This window comes from Pongo pygmaeus, chromosome 5 (assembly GCF_028885625.2).
Source record: "Pongo pygmaeus isolate AG05252 chromosome 5, NHGRI_mPonPyg2-v2.0_pri, whole genome shotgun sequence".
NCBI lineage: Eukaryota > Metazoa > Chordata > Mammalia > Primates > Hominidae > Pongo > Pongo pygmaeus.
The window spans coordinates 129,514,273-129,538,203 of record NC_072378.2 but is presented as its reverse complement, the minus strand read 5'-3'; the positions used below and the strand labels follow the sequence as shown (position 1 = coordinate 129,538,203).

At 35.3% G+C, this 23,931-nt stretch overlaps 1 protein-coding gene across 2 annotated transcripts in view; it reads right to left on the bottom strand.

The window, feature by feature from the left end:
* Positions 1 to 23,931, bottom strand: part of LAMA2 (laminin subunit alpha 2) — a 648,749-nt gene that overhangs the window by 265,314 nt on the left and 359,504 nt on the right. For both annotated transcript variants that reach the window (XM_054490395.2, XM_054490396.2), the window contains exons 13-14: positions 9,900 to 10,001; positions 7,812 to 8,023 (exon numbers count right to left, since the gene is read on the bottom strand). In XM_054490395.2, the coding sequence (XP_054346370.2) occupies positions 7,812 to 8,023; positions 9,900 to 10,001 (314 nt within the window). The remainder of the gene's footprint in view (positions 1 to 7,811; positions 8,024 to 9,899; positions 10,002 to 23,931) is intronic.

The following is a 23,931-nucleotide window of genomic DNA, read 5'->3' as shown; positions in this document are numbered from 1 at the left end:
GGTACTTTTGTACAACCTGGTGATTTTAGCAGAGTGATTTGGCATAACTCATTATTTTGGAGAAAAGCTGGTTTGGCCAAATGGAAAATTGGAAAAAATGCTGTCACACACATATTTCTTTTCTTATTATGCATTCACATTTTAAATAAATGTTATTGGTATCTTACTTGCTTTTCCTATTTTTGTGTAAAAGGACATTTTAAAAGCTTAATTATTAAGAATACAGTTTTGTGAGTCAAATAGACCAAGATTTATATCCTGTCTCTGATATTTACCAGCCTTGTAGCCTAGAAGAAAATAACTTATTCTTTCTAGGCCTCAATTTTTTCTTCTATACAATGGGGATAATATAATAGTCCATACACCATGAGCTTGATTTAAAAGGAAAAATGAATATAAACTTCTTGGTATAATATGTAACACATAGTAGGTTATTATGAAATACTAGACATTTTATTAACCTATTTTCATTGACTGTTGAAACCAAATAAAAATGACTACAAGAACATTACAAGAAATATACTTTTCACTATTTGTATCTCCAAATCATTTTAGTGTATGAAAATAAATTTTAAATAAACTCTAAGAGCACATAATTAAATGACTACTATTGACTCATAATAATTACAGTTTTAAAAATTACTGATAGACATTTTATAGCATACGATATGGCAACTTGTAACCATAAGAAAGAAGCAACTGATTCTTGCTATGGCCTGCATTTTCAGTTCCTTTCTCAGGAGTGATGGTAGATTTTTGTTGATCAGTGATTCACACTTAACAAATAACTTGTTAGATTTGGGAATCAATGCTGGGAATTTGGGAATCAAGCCAGAGAGCAAAGCTAAAAGGCTCATTACAAGGTGTAAACGTACCTTCAAAAGTGATGATCTTTATCCAAATTGTAAGCTTTTCAGCAATAGATTTCTAAAATTTTCATTGCTTTTACCCCCACTTTGCTAATCCTAGACACTTGACAGTACTTTTGAATATGTATGAGCTCATATATGATCAGGAAGCAGAAAAGGAAATTAACCCTGAAATCACCAAATATAGGCCGTTGGATGGAATCATCCTAGCTGCTGAGTGCTAGATGGCACCCTCTAAACACAAGCAAATTATCTTTACCTGTAAATAAACTCATCCAACACTATTAATTGAGTGCTATATTCTCTAGGGGCACATCTTGGACAACCTGGTAGAAGGTTCTAGATTGGGCAAATATCACTGTCTATAGTGTTTAGGTTACATGTGTCATTTGAAAATCATTAAATGCTTTTTTTCCCCTTCACCAAGGAACACTGTCAATGAAAAATGCAGTGTCACAGGCATTTACTTTTCTTGTCATTAGTTTATATGAAATTCACATCATATAAAATTAAGCATTTTAAGTTGTTCATAGAGAGGAACTTTGACATTTGGGGTAGGATGAAAATTTTCAAACCTATTTAAAATTTAAAAAATAAATTGTACAATTCTGTGATTTAGTACATTTACAATGTTGTGCAACTATGACATATATCTAATTCTAAGACATTTTATCAGCCCAAAAGAAGACCCAGAATCCATTAGGCAGTCATTCTCTATTCCCCTCTTCCTCTAACCCCTGTAAGCTAACAATCTGCTTTTGTTGCTATGAAGTTACCTATTCTAGATAACTTCATTGCAGCATGTATCAGTATTTCGTTCCTTTTAATGACTAATGTTCACTGCATATACATGCCATATTTTGTTTATTCATTCATCAGTTGATGAATATTTAGATTGTTTCTACTTTGAGCTATCATAAATAATATTGCTATTCATATTCATGAACACATAATACCTATTTTCAATTCTTTTAGATCTATATCTAGAAACAGAATTTCTGGGCCTGATAAGTATCCTTAACACAACAGAGTTTTGAAGAGTTACTAAAGACAGTACTTATGTTGGCATGAGCTTATGGGCTACTCCTTGAGAACAGAAACCTATCTTGCCATCTATATATGCAGCATGATCATCTCCACACATGTTCAGTAGACTTTTGTTGAATGGGTGAATTGATGAATGGATGGATGCATGGATGGATGGATGCATGGGTAGATAGACGGATAGATGTATACAAAAGTAACTGACTAAATACTTAAATAATAAATGAATAGATGAATGGAAAACAGTTCTATTACAAACAATGACGAACAAACTCCATGGCAAAGAATATAATAAAGACTACTAGCCACATTTCAGATGAATAAAATCAGATAAGTAAAAGAAAAATTACTTGTTTGATCTGACATAGAAAATAAATGGAAACTGTTATCATTAGAACTTGAGGCCAAAGACCAGAACTCACCTGAATATATTGCGAAATCTAACTGCCTGGAATTAATGGACTGTCACTTGATAAACCTATAATTCTGATCATTTTAATTTCAGAATTAGATGATTTCATGGTTGATACACTAGTTGATTATCATACAATAGATCACCATCACCACAATTTACTAAACAGCAGATTGATTAACTGTATCTAGATACAGTCCAAGAATTTCTGATATAAAATTGACATGCAAAACTTAAATAAAGAGTTCCGGAAATTTCAAAATAGAAGAATGAGCAGTTGGCTACTTTAAGAAACAGTTTTAAAGAAGATACAAAAACAAAAATATTTTCAGTGAACTGACAAATTTCATTTGTCTTTTGAACAGATGTTCCCCTCCTTAATCTGTGTAACCATTTTGAGCTATGAGAAACTTCAACACTCAAACATCTTTCCCAGTAATATTCCACATTAGTATTCACTGAGCAATCCCAATGTTCATTAGGTTCTGCTATTTGTTAAATGGGATTTTAATGTGTTTAACAGTTTCAAGTGTTACTCATGAAGAAGGCTGCAGTTTATTTTTTTTTTTCCCTTCAGTATGGTCATTTTCTTGATATCAAGCAGCATTCATTTAAATACATAATGTTGGCAATAATAAAGTACTAAATTTTAGAGATGCATGAGCTATCAAAGAATTGTCAACTAAGTCAAATGCTTTAGCTGACTATTCCTTCTTATTTTTATGCCTTGAAAATATAGAAAAGATGATGTATGAAGAGAGAGGACATAATTATACAAGCCACTATGAATAATATTGGAACTATTTCAGAAACATTGTTTTGGTGCTGCCTTAAAGATTGTTCTCAATATTTTTGTTTTACTACATTTCCCATCAGAGTAAGATATGCTATATTACACTAAAACAACCAGCACAAAACATGACACTTTAAAACAACAAAAATACCCTTGATGTTACAATTGTCTTTTTTCTACCCACTATATATATATATTTGCTATATAATTTGTTTTATATATATATATAGCAAGATATTTTCTTTAAACATTTTAATCCCACATCAAGTAAGAGCAGTAACTGACAGAAACTGATACTTTTGCAGCCATTTATTAAAAGTGTATTAAATGCTAACACAAGAATTCATCGCTTCCTTCTTAGTTCTACCAGTGTGCACTGTGCACACTTCTTCTGCACTACTTATATGCACTGTGCACACTTCTTGTGTACTATTTATATTATCATAAATGTACAGTATGTATATGTATATCTGTCTTCTCTACTGTACAATGCCTTCTTTGAATTGAATGATCATTTGTCCACCTTTGTATCCTTATAGCCTAGCCTAGAATGACTGCTTCTTAATAGTTACTACTTACTGTCTACTATCTTCTGTGCACTATGATACAGGCTGGAAAGACATTTCATTTAAGTATCAATAAACAATGTAACAACCCGTGTCTATTCACATTTACAAATGAAGAATCTGAGACTCAGAGTGTCTATTCACATTTACAAATGAAGAATCAGACTCAGAGGAGTAAAGAGCCTTGTCCAACATAATACCATCAGCAAAGGGTGCAGCATAGATTCAAACCCAAGCACGACTCCAAAACCAAAGATCTCCTTGTTACCCTGCATTGCCTCCCAACATATGTTAGATACTATTTCAGGTGCTTAACATACATTATGTTTTCGCTCAATTGCCAATTGAAATTTAGACATTGTTTCTGCCATTGTATACAAGAGGAACTGAGATTTACAGAGATAATCATGGAAGGTGCTCAGTAAATATTTGCAGACCGAACAAATCCAACACTTACGGAACAGCATTGGGAGGTAGTCAAAGATAATGGGAAGGAAACGTAGGGTAAAATGTTGGCTGCACCTCTTACCAATAGCCGGATGCTAAGTGAGCTGCAAAAATCTTTTTAAGTCCTAGTGTTATCAGTAAAATGTCTTCAAAATGTAGTTACCCAAATCATTAACTTCAGAAGGCAGAGGTATACTGTGTACCTATCAATACTATTTCTATGATTATCAAAGACTCCTTTGTTTACAAAGGAATTTTTCTAGATTATTTATTATATAAATTCTGTATAATCTTTTTTGATACCAAACCCTAAAATTTACACTAAAAGTTGTGTAAAAATATCTTGCCTTGAAAATATTTTGTATTTATTTTCAAGCAATACTCATGAGTTGTATCATGATAAAGTCACAATGGACTCGGTTATGCTGTGGTAACAACTCCAAAATCTCAATGGTTTAACAGAAAACAAAGGCTTACTTATGTAAAATCCTCTACAGGCCTGGGTGACTGTTAGAGCAGCTGACCTCAGTGTGCTAAATCAGTATTCCAAGCTGGTTTTTTTTTTTTTTTTTTTTGAGACGGAGTCTACCTCTGTCACTCAGGCTGGAGTGCAATGGTATGATCTCGGCTCACTGCAACCTACACATCCTGGGTTCAAGCAATTCTACTGCCTCAGCCTCCTGAGTAGCTGGGATTACAGGCACGTGCCACCATGTCCGGCTAATTTTGGTATTTTTAGTAGAGATGGGGTTTCACCATGCTGGTCAGGCTGGTCTTGAACTCCTGACCTCATGATCCGCCTGCCTCAGCCTCCCAAATTGCTGGGATTACAGGCATGAGCCACCGTGCCCGGCCCCAGGCTGTTTTTTAATCTTCTGGTTGCTGAGTAAGCTGCAGAGAGTCTCACGTTGGAAACTCAATGTTTACCCCAGGAAAAAAAAAAAAAATACATCATTTCTGCCACATTTCATTGGCTAAACCAAGTCATGTGACACATCTACCCTCCAGGATTAGAGAAATGCAATATCCCCTATGGATGAGATTGGAAATTTGGTGAACTCTACTAATGTCTACTATAAAGTAAGAGGAAAATACACTTTGTGCAGAGTTTTATATCTAATATAGGTGCTTCATAAAAGCCTTTCTTGATTTAAAGATCAAGGGTGTTACTAAATCCAAGGCTTGGAGAATTTAAAGGTGAAAGATGCACAGTTCAGTTAGGTCGATTTCTCTTATATTCTTAAAAGAAGAATGAAAAGTTTTCCACTTGTGCCTTCATCTCCCTAGTGAGGACAGCGAGAAGAAAATAAATTAATTTTATCTAATGGGTCTCAGCATTCTGGAAAAAAATGACAGTAAGAACTGTCATATGTATGGAAATACCAGTATGTGCCTTTCTCTGGGGGTCTCTGAGTCTTAATGGTATTTGGAGAAAATGTGATCCTTTGGGATGAAGTGGATAAGATAGAAATGCTTCATAGTTGTGTGCTGGGTTGCCACTAGCCAAGTGCTTTTGCAGCTCTCTAATTCAATTCTTGCGGCGACCTTTTGAAGTTGGCAGAGCAATTGTCCTCCTCCTTATTTTACAGATGAAGTGATTGAAGTTCAAAGAGGTCAAAGCCATACTTATGTTTACAACTATTAAATAGCTGAGTTGAAAACAAAAGTCAAAATCCTTGACCCGCAGTCCAGTTCTCCTTCTGTGATACAATTCCATCTAACCATATAACTGGAGGAACCTAAGCCCATTTGCTGAAAGAACTGCCACGGAAGTAAATCCACTGTAAATAAGTCTAAATATGAATTTTTGTTGAGCTTCAATTTACTTGTGCTTGCACACAAACAGTATACCAAGTCGGAAGCCTACTGTGCAAGACAAGTTGAAATCAATTCAAGTGATGTTTTACAAATATGACTCAATCTACTAGCAGATCAAAGATAAAATATAACAAGCTTACTGACTGACTCTGGATTCATGCCGACTTTCAGCTCACCTGAGTGGGTAGGAGTATCAAATCTGATGTTGGCTTTTACTTATTGAACCACAGGGCTTTAGGTAATGTAGGTGACAGAAAGCAGCCACCTACTTGGATTAGCTCTTGTGTCATTTCACAGAGCCGCACTGTGAATGCATTCCTCCTGTATGGCGAAACCTCAGAAGACTGCAAATGAAACCAGTGATTTTAAGATAAGTAGACACTGAAACTGTCCAACATAAATCAGGGGGAAATGTCTTTGTATTAACTAGCCTGAAAAGCAATGCTGACAAAAATAAATAAGCCCCCCAGCCACTTTTTTTGTCGATTTGGTTGTCATTCATTTTGAAAGCTGGAGGACTCATTTCTTTGTACTGTTTAAACATCATGACAATCTCTATTTGCTAAATGGGAAAACATAATTGATTCCTAAGTGCTGCTTCTCATCTCCATGGCATTTTAACCCAGCTTCTAGAAGAATTGCCTATGCAAAAGAGGTACATTGTTTGGCAATGATTCTGTTTATGATTCTGCAGTTCTCTCCTTTGGGAAATGATAATGATGATTAGACTAAGTTGAAATATTACCAGTGAAAGGCAAACTAGGCAGCACAGGGAAATGATGGGGGACAGGGAGGTGAGAGGTGGTGGTGTCAGCAATAAAAACTCCAATATTGGAGACATTGCTTTCATTAAAGGTATACCGGGTTGTCAGGCTGGGGTCACATTTGAATGTCTAACTTAACCTTATTTAGAAGGAAGTTCCTATGACATCTTGTGTTATTTATTATTAGAGTAGAAAACAAGAAGTGTAAAGAGCTCATTCAGACACAGTTGAAGTTAAAATTCTGTCAGATAAAAATGTCATTGTTTTAAAAATAATAAAAAAAGCCGCCTTCAGCAGTTAATCCGACACGAGCATATTTGGTTCAAGTCAGGGAGTTCACTCTTTAAAAAAAAGGGGGCAGGGAGAACAAGAAAAAAACTGAAAGTGTTCTAGGTGATGAGTACTTTTGTAATTATCACATATCATGTTAACAAAGACCCTGAAAAGTAGGCATTAGTATACCCACCTTACACTGAAAAGAAACATTCCTCAAGGCTTAATCACTTGCCAAAGGTCACACAGACAATAAGCAATAAAGCTTATTGAATTTCTATTCAGTTTGGCTCCAAAGTTCATATTCTTTCCTTTATACCATATGGCTGTTATAGTCTTAAAGTGTTTTATAGTGAGATGGGTGGTTACTTAAATGAAAAGTCTTACTTTTCTTATTACAATCTATATACTATTAAGCCAGAAACTAGTTAACAACTACTGGAAAGAAATATTTTAAAAACCACTTTCCAAATAGGGGTGCCCTGGAATTTATATCTTTTTAGCTTCCCACTCTCTGAGCCATCATAAAGGAGACTTTATTTTCCAATATAACATTTCTCAATATAGGAATCGTTATTGATCACATGTTCTGACAATTGTGAAAGAATCATCAATAATAATAAAAACAGAGACAAATTTATTCTGCGTATTTAAAACTGTAAAGGTTTAAGAGAAAAATCTTTCAGAAAACTAGGGCTCCTTTCTTATCTGCTCTTTGAAGACAGCAAATCCTAGGTGCCTTAAAAAATTCACTCCTGGGGCGGCCCCTGCACCTTTGCCCCAAAGTAAATGCGTGAACGTTGGAGCTGCAGTTCTTGATTTTACCTGAAGATGGCATCCATCCCAAAGCTGTATGTGATTTGTAGGAGGACTCTCTTCAAATTTGCAAGCACTGTCATGAATTCCTTTCTACTGACTGGAAAATGTGTGCCATGTATGGTAAATGATTCTTCTTCAAGTAACAATACATTAATATGTTCTTCAGATGGGTGCAGGTACACCTCATCTTGGGCTGTGCTGATTCTCAAATCATTACCCTAAAGGGGGAAAAAGAAAGAAATAAAAAAGGGTAAAACTGAAAAGACGGTACAAAAGTGTCAAACATATCTATATTTGGATCCTCCACCCTCAATAGACTTTTAACTTTTAAAATTTATGTTTATTTTTTATTTAGTTTTTTTTTTTTTTTTTTTGGAGACAGAGTCTCGCTCTATCCCCCAGGCTGGAGTGCAATGGCATGATCCTGGCTCACTGCCACCTCTGCCTCCCAGGTTCAAGCGATTCTCATGCCTCAGCCTCCCTAGAAGCTGAGATTACAGGCGCCTGCCACCAAGCCCGGCTAATTTTTTGTATTTGTAGAAGAGGCAGGGGTTTTGCCATGTTGGCCAGTCTGGTCTCAAACTCCTGACATCAGGTGATCCACCTGCCTCAGCCTCCCAAAATGCTGGGATTACAGGCATGAGCCACCACACCCGGCCTTAGTAGACTTTTATTTTCAGGTTGGCTTTTCCTGTCATTCGGAGAATATATTTGTGGTACACATGAAGGGAAGGCAATGCAATTTCAATATTAGCCTTAGCCAAATGCATTATGAAGCATATGCTTCTTGGTTTGGCATGATCTTAGTTCCCTGTTAACTAAAATAATAGCTACCTGATGACTCATAAACATATATGCGATTACAAACACCTTGAATTGACAAAAGTGCACAAAAGTTACATATTTCAAATATAGATGGATGTGGGTTGTATAGAACAATAGGGAAAGAAACTTAAAACCGAACTAAGCTATTATTTTAAAGGAACTTACTACATGGGGAAAAACAAACAATAAAAAAGACTGTAGTCTAATTCTCAAAATAGGACAATGACATCTAAGGAGTATATTGAATGACCTGTGACACTTAGGTAATCCTTCTTGTCTTAGTTCATTCACATGAATGCTACATAATTTCACTCAACACTTTACATTTAGAGAAATCATTTCATCTTAAAGGAATTCCAAAGTATACATCTAGTTGCCATATATATATATATTATATATATATATATAATATATATATTATATATATTATATATATATATATAGAGAGAGAGAGAGAGAGAGAGAGACAGAGAGAGAGAGAAAGAGAGAGAGCAGACCACTTCATCCAATACTGGAAAATGCCCATTTTGAGAAAAGAATTTTTTATTTTGTCATAGATTCACATGCATGAAAGTTTCAAGACAGAAAACAACAGAGCCTGGTGCTAAATTAACATCTACCCATTTGGAATAATGAACATGCATGCATGTGTGTGCCTCTGAATATGTATCAGTGTCAACGGGAGGGGATACATTATTGGAAAGAATGGATATGATAAGGAAGGGTGGCAGAGAGCCTCTAAGGAAACTTCAGGCTTCGAGCATTTTGAAATTGCCTATGGCCCTTCAAATCTTGAACGCAGTTTCTCCTGTACCTTTCTTACCTAAAACAGGATTCTGAAGTCAAGATGTAACTATAGCTAAATAAACAAGTTTCCTGTTTCATTTTATTTTATCTAATATAAACAAGGAAGTAGACAATAAAATCCATCTGGAAGGAAGAGAAAATGGGAAAAACACAACCATGTAAATTAGCATGTACCTAAACACTTTCATAATATTTATATTTTGGAAATATGGTCCTTATGTTTGAAATTTAATTTCAAGTCTGGTCTAAAGTTCTCCTTTATCACTCAAACCCAACAAATATACTCAATCTTCTAGATATGTCTCAGAGTGAAACGTAAGAGTGGCATAAAAAACTCCTAAGGTATATTTTTTTTAGTAGTCATGTAAGTCATTGTCAAACCAGGCAGGTAAAAAATACAGTACTGGTAACCTCAAGTAACATCAGGAAGTAACACAGGTGAACATGCTCTTAGTACTCTACCTCTAAGATAATCATAAGCTGGAGAACACGTTCTGTATCTTCTTCCTCTTCTTCAACGTCATATGATATGGTAAATGTCAACTGTCCTCCTACTGCTGGGAGCTACAAGACAGAAGATGCATAATCATTACAGGATAGGAGATGGGCTATTAAATTATATTTTACTTATTGTTGTATAAGAATTTTATTGTTCTATAGGGCAGTATTTGCAAGAAGGAGAAATCACTGGAGTACAAAGTGGGAATGATAGGCATTTATTTAGGAGTAACCTTTTACGAACCTTACCTATCAACTGCAAGCCTGACATAAACATAAATGTATGTATTCTTTTCCCCAGTATGCAGGCTTGCTGAAATAGGTTAAGTTCCATGAAGCCAAACATCAGATCCTCCTGTCATCTTCTTAGTCTATAGTTTGAGCTTTACAAATCCCAAACAGAGAACAATCTTTGTCAAAATTGGGAGAGTTCTACCCATCTGACCAGAAAGTCACTCACTTACTGTGAGTCTGGATTCTTTCAACAAAGACATCCCTCCATTTGACAGGCACTTTACATAGCCCATACACTAAGCTGAGAAATGTTATTGGTCAAAGAAAAACAAAAGGTTAGCAGCAAATTTTATTTTATATTAAAATTCAAACAAAACAGCCAAAGAAAGTATACTTTCCTCTGTGCAATTTAATAGGCTTAGTTTGAATAAATATTATCCTCTTTTCATTAAGCAAACTTCTTTCCTTCTAATATACATGCCAAGCCCCATGCAATGTACACTTGAGGTTTACATTTTTTGACATTGACAGTCACCATGTAGAAATTAAGAAAAAAATAGGAAAGCAAGATCATTTATAGGACAGGAATCAAAATTGAAGTTGTGAGTGACAGATTCAATGCAAATGCTGCAATCCTTTTTTTAAAATTCCACTCCAGCACTGTAAATAGAGACATTCATAAAACAAAGCTGATGATCTGTATTCTGTTGCTTGCTCTGTGCTGACATGCGGAGACTTGGCTTCGCAGGGTTGGCTCTCTATGGCCTTTCACGGCTGACCCTGACCAGAAAGCAATTCCTGGTTGGGAGTGTACTGAATGGAGGAGGAGGAACCCTGATTCCTCTTAGTGTTCCACAGAGAATGGCACATAGCTCGCTACAGCTGATTAAACAGGATTTTAAATTGCAGCTCTGCAATGTCTTCTAAGAGCTCATTACATGGGGTTCTATAAGGAATTTAAATTCAGAAAACTCTGATTCCCCTAATCCACTGAGAAATGGCCTTATTCAAATGTCTTTTCACATATAAAATAATAAATATCTGCCTGGACTACAGCACTTGGCATTATTGTGAGTAATGAGGGGTGAACCTATGTGGAAGATTTTAGGTTCTATTAAGATAAACATTCAAAATTTCACATAGCATGCTTCTTCAGATCGGCTACACATTTTCTCAATAAAAGGATTCTAGAAAGGCAGGAGAAAAAAAAGTTTTATGTTGTATATATTTCAAAAAAGGACTGAACTATTTAGAATTTTCTAAATTAATAAATACATTTGAAAGGAGGTTTGGGAAGAATATTGGGACATAGGCCTATAACGTTCCAAAATTTTGAGCTTCCAAATCTATTTTGATTATTTAAAATTTGAATTACATGCTATTTTTCTTGAATATGGCTTCTCTAAAAAGGAAAGAAAAATATCAACTTAATATATGAAATCACCACATATGCTCAAATAAAATACATTTTGAATTAAGGATAATTTTCCATTTTGTCAATAAAAAGAGTCAAAGTGTGTGTAATTTGAATGCCAAAGCTGTTAAGACTATAGATGAAGTAGAAAAAGATCACCTATGATATTTGATTTGCTAATGTGTTTTTCATACCTATTTATAATAAAGTCACATATAATGGAAACTTGCAGCAGTTCCCACCTTTTTGGCATCAGGGATTGGTTTTGTGGAAGACAATTTTTCCATGGACATAGAGGAGGGGTTTTGGGATAAAACTGTTCCACATCAGATCATCAGGCATTAGATTCTCATAAGAAGCGTGCAACCTAGATCCCTCGCATGCACAGTTCACAATAAGGTTCCTGCTCCTGTTGAGAATCTAACACCGCCGCTGATCTGACAGTGGGTAGAGCTCACGCAGTGATGCTCACTTGCCGGATGCTTACCTCCTGTTGTGCGGCCCAATTCTTAACAGGCCACAGACCTGTATAGCCCGGGAGTTGGGGATTCCTGACATAAACTAAAATACTATGAGAGAGGAATTAGAGGTGGGAAAGGGGGAAAGAGGAACAAATAAATACGCAGAAAAATAGGGGCTCCTCATGCAGGTCAGCGATAACATAAAACATGAACTAAGGAATAGAAATAATTTACCCTATTCTGCTGAGGGCTAATAATAATAGTGATAATAGTAAAACATTGTTTTAGCTCATATTTCATAAAATGATTTTTTTCTAAACTCTTTTGTGTATCTCTGATACTCATGTTTGCCATTATTACAACGTATTTTGAATTGCCTGAAAATTGTCATGAGTGAAGCTGTTTTACTTCCATTTAAGTTGTGTGAAACACAGACCATTTAAAAAATTTTCAGGATACTGTTACTAGATGTTTTTTTCCCAAGCCACAAGTACCCATTTACACAGTATTAGAATCAATGTCTTTTTCATTTACCCTAAAGGTATGCATTTATGATCACATTTATATAACCAGTTAGTCAAGTACTTACTTAAGTAATTCTTTCTTTCTTTATTTTTTGACCTAGAGTCTTGCTCTGTCATTCAGGCTGACGTGGAGTGGCACAATCTTAGCTCACTGCAACCTCCTCCTCCCAGGCTTAAGCAGTTCTTGTGCCTCAGCCTCCCGAGTATCTGGGACTACAGGTGTGTGCCATCATGACTGGATAATTTTTTGTATTTTTTGTAGAGATGGGATTTTGCCATGTTGGCCAGGCTGGTCTTGAACTCCTAACCTCAAGCAATCTACTTGCCTCCGTCTCCCAAAGTGCTGGGATTACAGGTGTGAGCCACCATGCTCAGGCACTTAAGTAATTCTTAAAAGGATTGCTTAAGATATCACTCTGCAATTTAGAGGATGTACCCCTAGGAATATTAACTTATTGTTTTTAAAATTTCTTTCCTTCTATTTTTCCTTCAACTCTGCAATCTTTCCATAAGCTGTAAAATCAAGCTTTTCCTGGTGTTGTTTCCAGTTGTGTCTTCTCCAAAGAGTACATACCACTGCGTAAGAGACTTTGCAATGAGTCAGTTACAAGACTTCTTTTCTGAAGGATGCTATTATTCAGGGAAAAACCTTTGAGAATATTCTGAGTATACGTTGCCCTTTCCTCTTGCTTTAGATGAAGAATTCTCTGCCTCTTCTCCATCTGCCCACTCCTCCATGTTCCAGATGCCACCTTTGTTTGGTGCCTCCTTGCCCTCGCTTCTGCACTCTCTTAGAATCCCTTCAGTATCCTAACATTTACTCTCTCCTTCAAATCCAATGTGCACAGGGCTGCCAATCTTTATTGTTTCCTCTAGCTCTTATCTATGGTTATTTATTAGTTTCACTATCAAACTTAGAGATATGGGGCATTACACTCAGTTTCTGTATTCCCATACATCCATGTTTTCTAATTTTATCTTCTGTATCCTATTGACTACCTTTGTTACTCCATTAGAAGTGCATCTTGAAAGGTCATTTATAAATTCTGTGTAGCAACCACTAGTGGCCCTTTGGTTGAGTTTTATTCTTGATCTTTATATGATAGATGATTCTTATGATTCTTGACTCCCTTGTCTTTCATTACACTGAATTTTCCTGGTACTCCTTCCCCCGCCCTGGTCATACCTCTGTCTCACTTATAGACACTTTTTTTTCTTATTCTCCACTCAGCAATTGATATCTCTAAGACCTTTCTCACTCTCTTTTGATTATCATTTCATATGGATTCCATTCTCATAGATTAACTTCTACATTTATACCCGGTCCACCAATCTATACCTTCTGGCCGGTCCTGTGTTTCTCTGTTAATTTTCTCTGGCTTCTATAAAAAAGTACCAGAGATGAAGTGACTTAAACAACAGAAATTTATTTTCTCACAGTACTAGAAGCTCGAAGTCCAAGATCAAGTTGTCAGCAGAGTTGGTTTCTTTTGAGGCCTCCCACCTTAGCTCATGGATGGCTGCCTTCTCTGTTTCTTCACAGGGTCTTCCCTCTGAGTGTGTCTGTGCTCTAATTGTGTCTTGTTATAAGAACACCAGTCATATTGGATCAGGGCCCACCCTAATGACGTCATTTTAACTGAATTACCTCTTAAAAGATCCTATCTCCGAACAGAGTCATATTTGGAGGTATTGAAGATTAATACTTCAACATATGACTTCTGACGGAATGCAATCTAGCCCATAACAGTCTTATACTGAATTACTTTCCAATAATGTCTCAAACACTCAACATACCCTAAGTTAATCTCATTATCTAGATCTTTCTGGGAGCCAAACTTGATCATTTTCTCAACCTCCATAATTGGGTCAAACCAAATGCTTTATTTCTCTATTTTAAATTAGAAAACTCATAAGTGCGTCTTATTTTATTAACTTTATTGTTTATATCAGATTAGTCCTTCAATCTATCCTCTTGAAATATTTCTAGTCTAACTTTCCTTTCCCAATGCCATATCACACCAAGTAGGTTCTCATCAAGTATCTGAATTCATCTCTCTGACTTCAGTTTTTTTGATAGGGAAAGTTTAATGAGCTATTACATATGTTGTTGCACTTCCCTAATGAGGATTCCCCAGTGGCTCTGGGATCCCTAACATCATTCAAGTTTCTGTGTAGTTTCAATGCCTCTAGGATCTATCTACCCCCGTGTTCACAAACTGTGTGTAGAGGTGCCCCAGGGTGCTGCAGTGAACTCACAAAGGCACAGTGGAATATTGTAAACATTTGAAGGAAACACAGCAATACTAAAATATCTGTTGGGCACTGCAATAACTAATTCAAGGTGGTTCACAAGTTGAAATCTTAGAACATGCTATATTCCATTTAAGAATGTTCTCTGGTGAGGAATTGCCAGAGAACATTCTTAAATGGAATATAGCATGTTCTAAGATTTCAACTTGTGAACCACCTTGAATTAGTTATTGCAGTGCCCAACAGATATACCCAAAGGACTATAAATCATGCTGCTATGAAGACACATGCATGCTTATGTTTATTGCGGCACTATTCACCTATTCACAATAGCAAAGACTTGGAACCAACCCAAATGTCCAACAATGATAGACTGGATTAAGAAAATGTGGCACATATACACCATGGAATACTATGCAGCCATAAAAAATGATGAGTTCATGTCCTTTGTAGGGACATGGATGAAATTGGAAATCATCATTCTCAGTAAACTATCGCAAGCACAAAAAACCAAACACTGCATGTTCTCACTCATAGATGGGAATTGAACACTGAGAACACATGGACACAGGAAGGGGAACATCACACTCTGGGGACTGTTGTGGGGTGGGGAAGGGGGGAGGGATAGCATTAGGAGACATACCTAATGCTAAATGACGAGTTAATAGGTGCAGCACACCAGCATGGCACATGTATACATATGTAACTAACCTGCACATTGTGCACATGTACCCTAAAACTTAAAGTATAATAATAATAATAATAATAATAATAATAATAATAATAAAGTGAAAAAAAAAGAATGTTCTCAACATTTTGAGCCACGTTTTTGCTTACTTGTACTTTAGGCCACTTTATATCTTTATTAAGAAAGGTTTTCAGAGTAGACTGTAATTAAAAGCAAGAACTGCACAAAAGTCAATGTGGAAAAGGAAATAAGGATAGCATTATCCAATCTGATACTCAAGTTTGAGAAGGTATATACTACCCCAAAGTTACCACATCACATCAGTAAGTAATTCTGGTTATTTAAGAAAAAAATTATTATTTTCTGTTCATTTTCTTTTTAAACAATTGCTAGGTTGTTAAAACATGAATATTTATTAAGTTGTTTGGCACTAACTACTTAAGAAATAGAACTGTGGCTTATTTCTGTTGGTCAAGGAGGCGCTATGAAAAAATTATGAATACGCTATGAACATTCTGAACTGAGAACGTTTGGGTATGTCTGATCTAGCCTCTTTTTATATTTATCCATTCTGTTACTTAGATTTTTTAAAAATGAATTTTCCTGCCAGAATTCTCATTCTTATAGCTCTCTGACCATTCAAATGCTTATTTTCTTTGTTTGCTTAGCTGATGTTTGACTAGTAAGAAGACTAAAGAAAAAAAGTTTTTTAGTGATATTTCCAAAGCCTGATGCGGAGTCAGTGGCAACCACAGTAAATAAGGGAACTAAAAGATTCCAAACAGGGAGAACTCTGTATAAAAAAAATTCATCCATTAACATTCATTGAAAAATTCTAACAAAATATAAGTGGTCTTGGTAAGTTATATGTACTGTAAATAACTGTAATTTTCCACATTTTTGGACTTTGCAGACTCATTTATTAATTTTATGAGTCTTTCATAAAATTGAACATCTTTGAGACTTTCAAATTAGTTCATTTTGGGGACAATATTGATTTCTCTGATTTTACAGAGCACTGTGTGTTCAGCCAATAGAACATTTCATTTTCTCCTGCTATTTAGGAACTAAGCTGTCATTGTTCTATTGGCTAGAGAAATATGGTTTTCCACAGGTAGGAATAAGTGTAATTTTAGTTCACTTTGAGGCAATTCTTACATTACTGGATGGATTAGACCATATTTACTAGAGATGAAAATTATATGTCTTTTCAATACAAAGGGAAAGTGAATTTAGTGAGAGCAGTTCATTCCATTTCATAAGTGTCTCCAAAGGCTTGGCCTTTACCCTCTTTCTCCATATCTACTAAGGCAAATTCTCTTCAGGGAGATTCAGATATCAAATTGAGAAAGCACTGCAGGAAAAAATTTACCTCCATTCCCAGAGATGGTTCTGGGCTAAGCCATTCACTTTCCTGTTCTTCAGCTTCACCCCATTAAGAAAAGAACAACGCAAGTAGCTGTTTCCCATGAGTACCTGTTTTAATTCTACCTTCGGGGGAAAAACCAGCTTGTTTGCAAGTAATATTATAGTTACCATGCAATATATAACCTAATGTCACAAATAACAATACAGTGTGCATGGTGCACATTGCATTTAATATTTAATGAGGCAGGAAAGTTTTCCCACATGACTGGAGAAGGCTAAAAGGTAATTCATAAAACTAAGCTTCATAAAAGAATTTAGCAGTAGGCTACTTGTGGTCCGGCCTCTTTTTTTTTCCCTCTCAATCTCAAGAAATATGAATTGAGGAATGAAGGATGGGATAACCTATTGAGGACAATGTATCTGGAGAGGAAATCCTTTTCATGAAATAAGCCTGGAACATTTGGTTCTCTGATGTCAGATTATCATCACTGTTATTTCACTAAATGGGGTGTAAAACCTAATATTTGCTTTTGCTTACCAGAGCAAATATTTCAGGAGGGATACACAAAAATCAAATGAGAAAAAGGCTTTATAATACTGAGCAAGATAAATTAAACATATCTGTCAATTTCCATTTAGGATCACAAACAGGGCAAGCGATTCATCTTCTTAGATCCCAAAGCCCCCGAGCCTTCAACTCTGAAAAGGTATCCCTCCCATAAAAGTGTTTATTCATGCATCTATTTGTAGAGCTCTCTTTTATCATAGAAACAGTGTTTTACTTCAAGGTTTTGTTATTTCCTTCAGTGTATGTATAAATTTGAGTTAAGAACAGATTTCTCTTCTTTAAAAGCTCGATAGTTATTAGAATAGAACATGAACAAGAGGATTGTAGAATTAGAGAACAGGCAGAATTTACATGAGAGGTTTTAAAGTTACATCATCCTTAATGCATAGAAAAGGAACCAGAGTTTTAGGTGTCAAACAGAGACAAAACATTCTAGAAAAGTTGGTTTAGAAAGGAATAAACTGAGTTATGCAGTCCAGGGGATATAAATAAGAAACCTCGAGGAAAACATCCTGCCTGCCTGCATTCATTTCTCTCTTCCTCCTTTTTTTTCCTTCCTATCTGCTTTTCCTGCCCTCTTTTTTTTTTCCTGTTACCCATCTTCTCCTTAGCTTTCTTCTTCATCTCCTTCTCCTCTTCCTCCTTCTTCTTCTTCTTTTCTTTTTCTTCTTGTAGCCATTAGACTGTTTTGATAGCATTTCTTTTCACAATAACTATGTCCTTTTACACGTGCAGTAATTAGAACTGGTTGGGAAAAGTCCTGAATTTGGGATTTTTTTTTTTTCTTTTTCAACGTGACCACTATAATCAGTTTAACCTGATAAGATAATCTGTATTGGGTGACCTAAACTGCAGAAGTATAAAAAGTAGTGATGAAAAGTATGAATGTGACAGGGTCAAGGACATAGTCCTGGAACAGACCACCAGAGATACTGCCTCATGTGTAACTAACACTGATTGCTTATCAGTGTCCTAGAAGCTCAGCCCTTCCACTGCCCACAGGATTACTCACTCATATTTTTTCTTCCCACATTTCATATAACTCTACATTCTCATAAAATACAGCCTAGTCAATATTCATATACAATGTTTCTTATTGTTAAGGCCAAGAGATATTCATTATAGTGTTTTGATTGGCAGAGGGAAAAAGAATAACTGTGAAAGACATGTAGAGAGGAATGAGAGGCCAACATGAATTTCTCATACAAGTTTTTGTTAAAATGTTTATTCACTTGAATAGCACTGACCTATCTTGAGCATATGTTTTGTCTGCTGTGTAACAAAGTAAGGCCCAATTATACTTTCCATGTACTCAGTTATAATTCAAAGTAAATAGAATTTGAAGAGTTTGATCAGGTAAGAATGCTTTTGGCTGCAATTGAAAACCAGAGAATTAGGAGTTCTCATATAACAAGAAGTCCAACAAAATGTGGTAGGCAGACAAAATTTTAAAACAAATGGATTAGCTTTTTTAAATTTTCTTATTTCACATATCTTTCCCCAACACAGATCCATTTGGGCACAGTTGAAAATATAAATCTCTTATGAATAGATCTGCAAAACATCACATAGAAGAAGATGATGTGCTTAGAAAGGCAACATTCCATATAGGAAATGAGTATTTAATGTTTCCTTTAAGTTTTCTGACTTAGAGTACTACTTGTTACTTTATGACATACACTGATCAAATCTTGAGTTGAAATAGTACAATCTCAACAGATATGAGTAAATGGTAGTGGTGAAATTCTCTGAAGCGCTTTGTGCTATTAGGCCCAGACCCAAAAACAGGGTCTTTGCAACAGCTGTTTGTTTTCCATTTACTAACATGTTTGGATGAAACATTCCATTAGCACTCTTACTATGGGCTAGATTAATTTGTGTGTAAATATTCAGTGCAAAAAATACATGCTATCCATAATTAAACATTGATCTAATCAAATAAACCATAAGTTATGGTTTTATATTAATACATATTTCATTTATATATACATATTTCATTTATATATACATTTATATAAATATACATGTATATTTATATACATATATTTCATTTATATATACATATTTCATTTATATATACATATCATGTATATATACATATATGTATGTATATGTATATATCATGTATATATGTATATAAATGATATGTATATATCATTTATATATACATATACATATTTATCATCTATATATACATGTATATTTATCATGTATATATACATGTATATATATCATGTATATATACATGTATATATATCATGTATATATAAATGAAATATGTATTATATTTCATTTGAAATATGAAATATGAAATATGAAATGAAATATGTATTATATTTCATTTATATATACATAAGTATAATATAATACTTATATTAATACATAAGATTTCTTATTGACTAGGGTTCAAAATTTTTTCAAGGTCTCTGTCAAGAAAACAAAAAACCACACGCTCATAATATACAACATCAATGCTGACTAAAATAGCAGAAAAAATTTTAATCCAAGTTCCTTTAAGCTAAAGAGAAACAGGCTTACTATTGTCAAATAGATAACAAGTGAATAAAAAGAAAATGTATAATCCTTGTGGAAAATTTATGGGAATGCTGTAATGAAGAGATATCAGCAATGCAATTTTCTTTTTAAATGAGAATTGTTGTTAACCTTTCACTTACTGCTTAAAGATTTTGTCTTTAAGGATATTCATGACGTTGGACAGTAGATGGCTATGGTATGGCCCTTTCTACTTCTGTTGCAAAGGGAGGAACAATAGAAAGTATAGAAAACAGAGTTCTCATCTTGCCTTGTAGGCAATCTTCATTGCTTACTTACATCTTCCACAACCCTGGATATGGCCTAAAGTGCTAAATATGAGTGGAATGAATTTCAGGTTACATTATTCAGATGGAGGGCATTTTGAAATAGCAGACAATGTATTTGCCACAAAAGCAGAAGCCAGAACACCAGCCTTGGAATACTATTTTGATGTGATGCTAAGTGGTTTTGATCTGCCACTATTCCCTTTTCACTCTTCCCTCATTCGTGAACTCTGCAGGTGATTCCTTATTACAGCAGTAGAAAGTGGTTGTGAATTTTAGAAGATAAGAATCCCAAAGGTGCAGTGGATACTAAGTCACACTCCAGAGGAGAATCAACAGGGTAATAAAATACATTGTAAGTGTCTTCTTCCAAAATAAACAGGTAAAGGGTTGTGTTACTTGTTTGACATGTCTGTTAATATTGGAGTCATATATAAATCACACAAAAAATTAAGCTCATTTCTGGAGATTTTCCAGAGCTGGTTGTGGATTTTGATTCTGCCTTTAAGCACTACAAGGCCCTTGGGAAAGTTAATTTTGCTTTCAGAGCATCAGTAAATTTTCACTAAAATGAGACGAATCACACCTACCTCAGAAGTTTGTTCTTAGGATGAAATGAGAAAATAAACATAAAAGTCCTCACTTGGTACCTAGCACATAACATGTATTCAATAAATGGTGTCATACTGTTTTAATAAGTATAGTTTTCAAAATTAAAATGCTGTAAACATTTCACACTAAAAACCTAGTGGTTTATTTCATAATTCTAAATGCACTTGAAAATCCCATGTTTTGGGGAGAGATCATAGTGATCGCCCAATTCAGATTTTATTCACGTCTTAATGTTTCCCTACGGAATTTTGCATAAGCAACTTATAGATAGTAGATCTTGCATAAGTATCTGCTGAATTTTAATCACATGCAACACCATATATCACTTCAATGTGTTACACATAGAGAACGCATAAAAAACTGGGATAAATTTGTACTACCCCATGAGATACCTTGCCGTCATTAAAATATGTCTTTATTGGTTTCTCTGTTCTTAGCTTTATCAGTCCTAAAAATAGGCTAAAGGAGATGTATCTATTTGAGCTTTTCGGTGATTTGAGCTTACTTATAAAAAGCTCACTGAACTGCATACTGGTGAACCACAAATGCATTTGTTTTAAAATAAGGAAGCTTTAGCGTTTGGGAAGTTTGATCTGCAGTTGAAGGAGAAAAATCAATATTTAAGTCACTTAGACATTTATACACATAAATCAACTATATGGCATTACTTTTCCCAGCTTCTGTATATTAGGATAATAGTGTAAATTCTAGCACCTAGTAATATATACTTTATAAGTTATAAATGCATTTTCAATTTGTTATGATATATAGGCAAACAACATACTCTCTGTATTAGGAAGACACGTAGTGTATAGATTAAAGGAAGCGGTGATCCAGTAGCAGTCATAGCTAGTCAGAGCACATCCAGAGCACTGTGATCAATTCATGACACCACCATTTAAGAGGGTAGTTGACAAATTAGAGTTCATCCATAGAGGTGTGACCAGGATGTTGATGGTCCCAACAGCTGAACAAAAGGTTTGGAAAGGTAATAGGAGTATTTAAAAAGAGAAGACTTAGGAAAAGCATGATTGTTTTCTTGGAACATTTGAAGGCCTATCAAGTATACCAGAAAAAAATCTCACTGTTCATAGTGCAGAAATAGAACCTGTATGAGAAAGTGTTGGAGAATGTGATGGTTAATATTGAATGTCTACTTGATTGGATTGAAGTATGCAAAGTATTGTACCTGGGTGTGTCTGTGAGGGTGTTGCCAAAGGAGATTAATATTTGAGTCAGTGGGCTGGGAAAGACAGAACCACCCTCATTCTGGGTAGGCATCATTTAATCAGCTGCCAGCTTGGCTAGGATAAAGCAGGCAGAAGAACATGGAAGGTCTAGAATTGCACAGTCTTCTAGTCTTCATCTTTCTCCTATGCCAGATGCTTCCTGCCCTCGAACATCAGATTCCAAGTTTTTCAGCTTTTGGACCCTTGCACTTACACCAGTAATTTGCCAGGGGCTCTCGGGCCTTTGGTCACAGACTGAACGCTGCACCACTGGCTTCCCTACTTTTGAGGTTCTGGGAATCGAACTGGCTTTCTTGCTACTCAGCTTGCAGATGGCCTATTGTGGGACTTCACCTTGTGATCATGTGAGTCAATTCTCCTAACAAACTCCCCTTCATATATACATCAATCCTATTAGTCCTGTCCCTCCAGAGAACCCTGTGTAAGAATTAACTTCTAAAATCTGGAACTAGAGCTAGATGCGGCGGCACACAACTATAATTCCAGCTACTTGGGAGGCTGAGGCAGGAGGATTGCTTGAGCCCAGGGGTTTGAGACCAGCTTGGACAACACAGCAGAACTTCATCTAAAATAAATAAATAAAATAATATCTAGAGCTGTTGAAAATGGAATGTGCTGCTTGGTAGGGTATCCATTTCTCTGAAGATATATGAGTAGAGATCCACCTGTCTGGGGTGATAGAAAAGGAATTCCTATATCTGCTGAGATGTTGGACTAGATCTGATCTCACTGGGAAACATGCAATTGTACCATGCCAGTTTATTAACAGTGGGTTATTTAAATATTAGAGTTAGTCCACTGCAATTTCTATTGTAGGGTAATAGAATAGCAATTAGCTTTATCCACCTGCTTCCTGCTCTGCAATTTTAGAGCTAAAGCTTACATAGGGTACAGCAACACATTTCATTAGGAGAACATTTCTTGTACAGATAGTATTAGGAAGATAGTATAGCATAGTGGAAAAGAGGACAGTTCTAGAACTGGACTACCTGGGGTAAAACACTCAGCTCTGCCACTTTTTAGCTGTGTGTGACAGGAGTGAATTACTTAGTCTCTCTTTGTGTCAAGTCACCATCAGGGAAATCAAAACAATGTAACAGTAACTACTTCCTAGGGTTGTTGTGATGATTCAATTGAATAATCTAGAATAGTGTTTGACATTTTGTAAATGTAGACAAGTTAGCAGTTATCATTGCTCTTGTTATTGTTGCTATTATGTAAAACAATCTCCAAAATATTGTAACTGCCCAGAGCAAGATTCTCTGACTACTATACCATTGCAACAAATCAGTATGATCTGGATTTTTAAAATTTGAAAACAAAAACATCTGGTACGTTATTTTAGCAAGCTACAGATAATACAAAAAAAAAGGTAGATCTCAAAAAATAAGGAGACCAAATTGCTGAACCATATGTAATCAAAGCTAACATTTTCATGGAACTTTAGAATTTCAAAAGTACTCTTCATCCTCATTTAATCTCCAGAAATTGTATAATATAGGTTTATTATTATTATTCTGTTGTATAGATGGAGCAATCGTGGCTCTAAGAGGTTAAATTGTTCAATTTCACACCGCTACTTTGGTGATACTGTAGTGCATCCTTGATTTATGTATTCCTTTTAAACACTTCTCCTCAAGACAAACTCTCACTCTTGGGCTTTCTCTCTCTCTCTCTCTCTCTCTCTCTCTCTCTCTCACACACACACACACACACACACATGCATGCTTAGTGGTTTCATGTGACTATAATGCAAAGGTATGTGTTTAAGAATGAGACTTACCCACTTTCTAATTGTAGTCTAT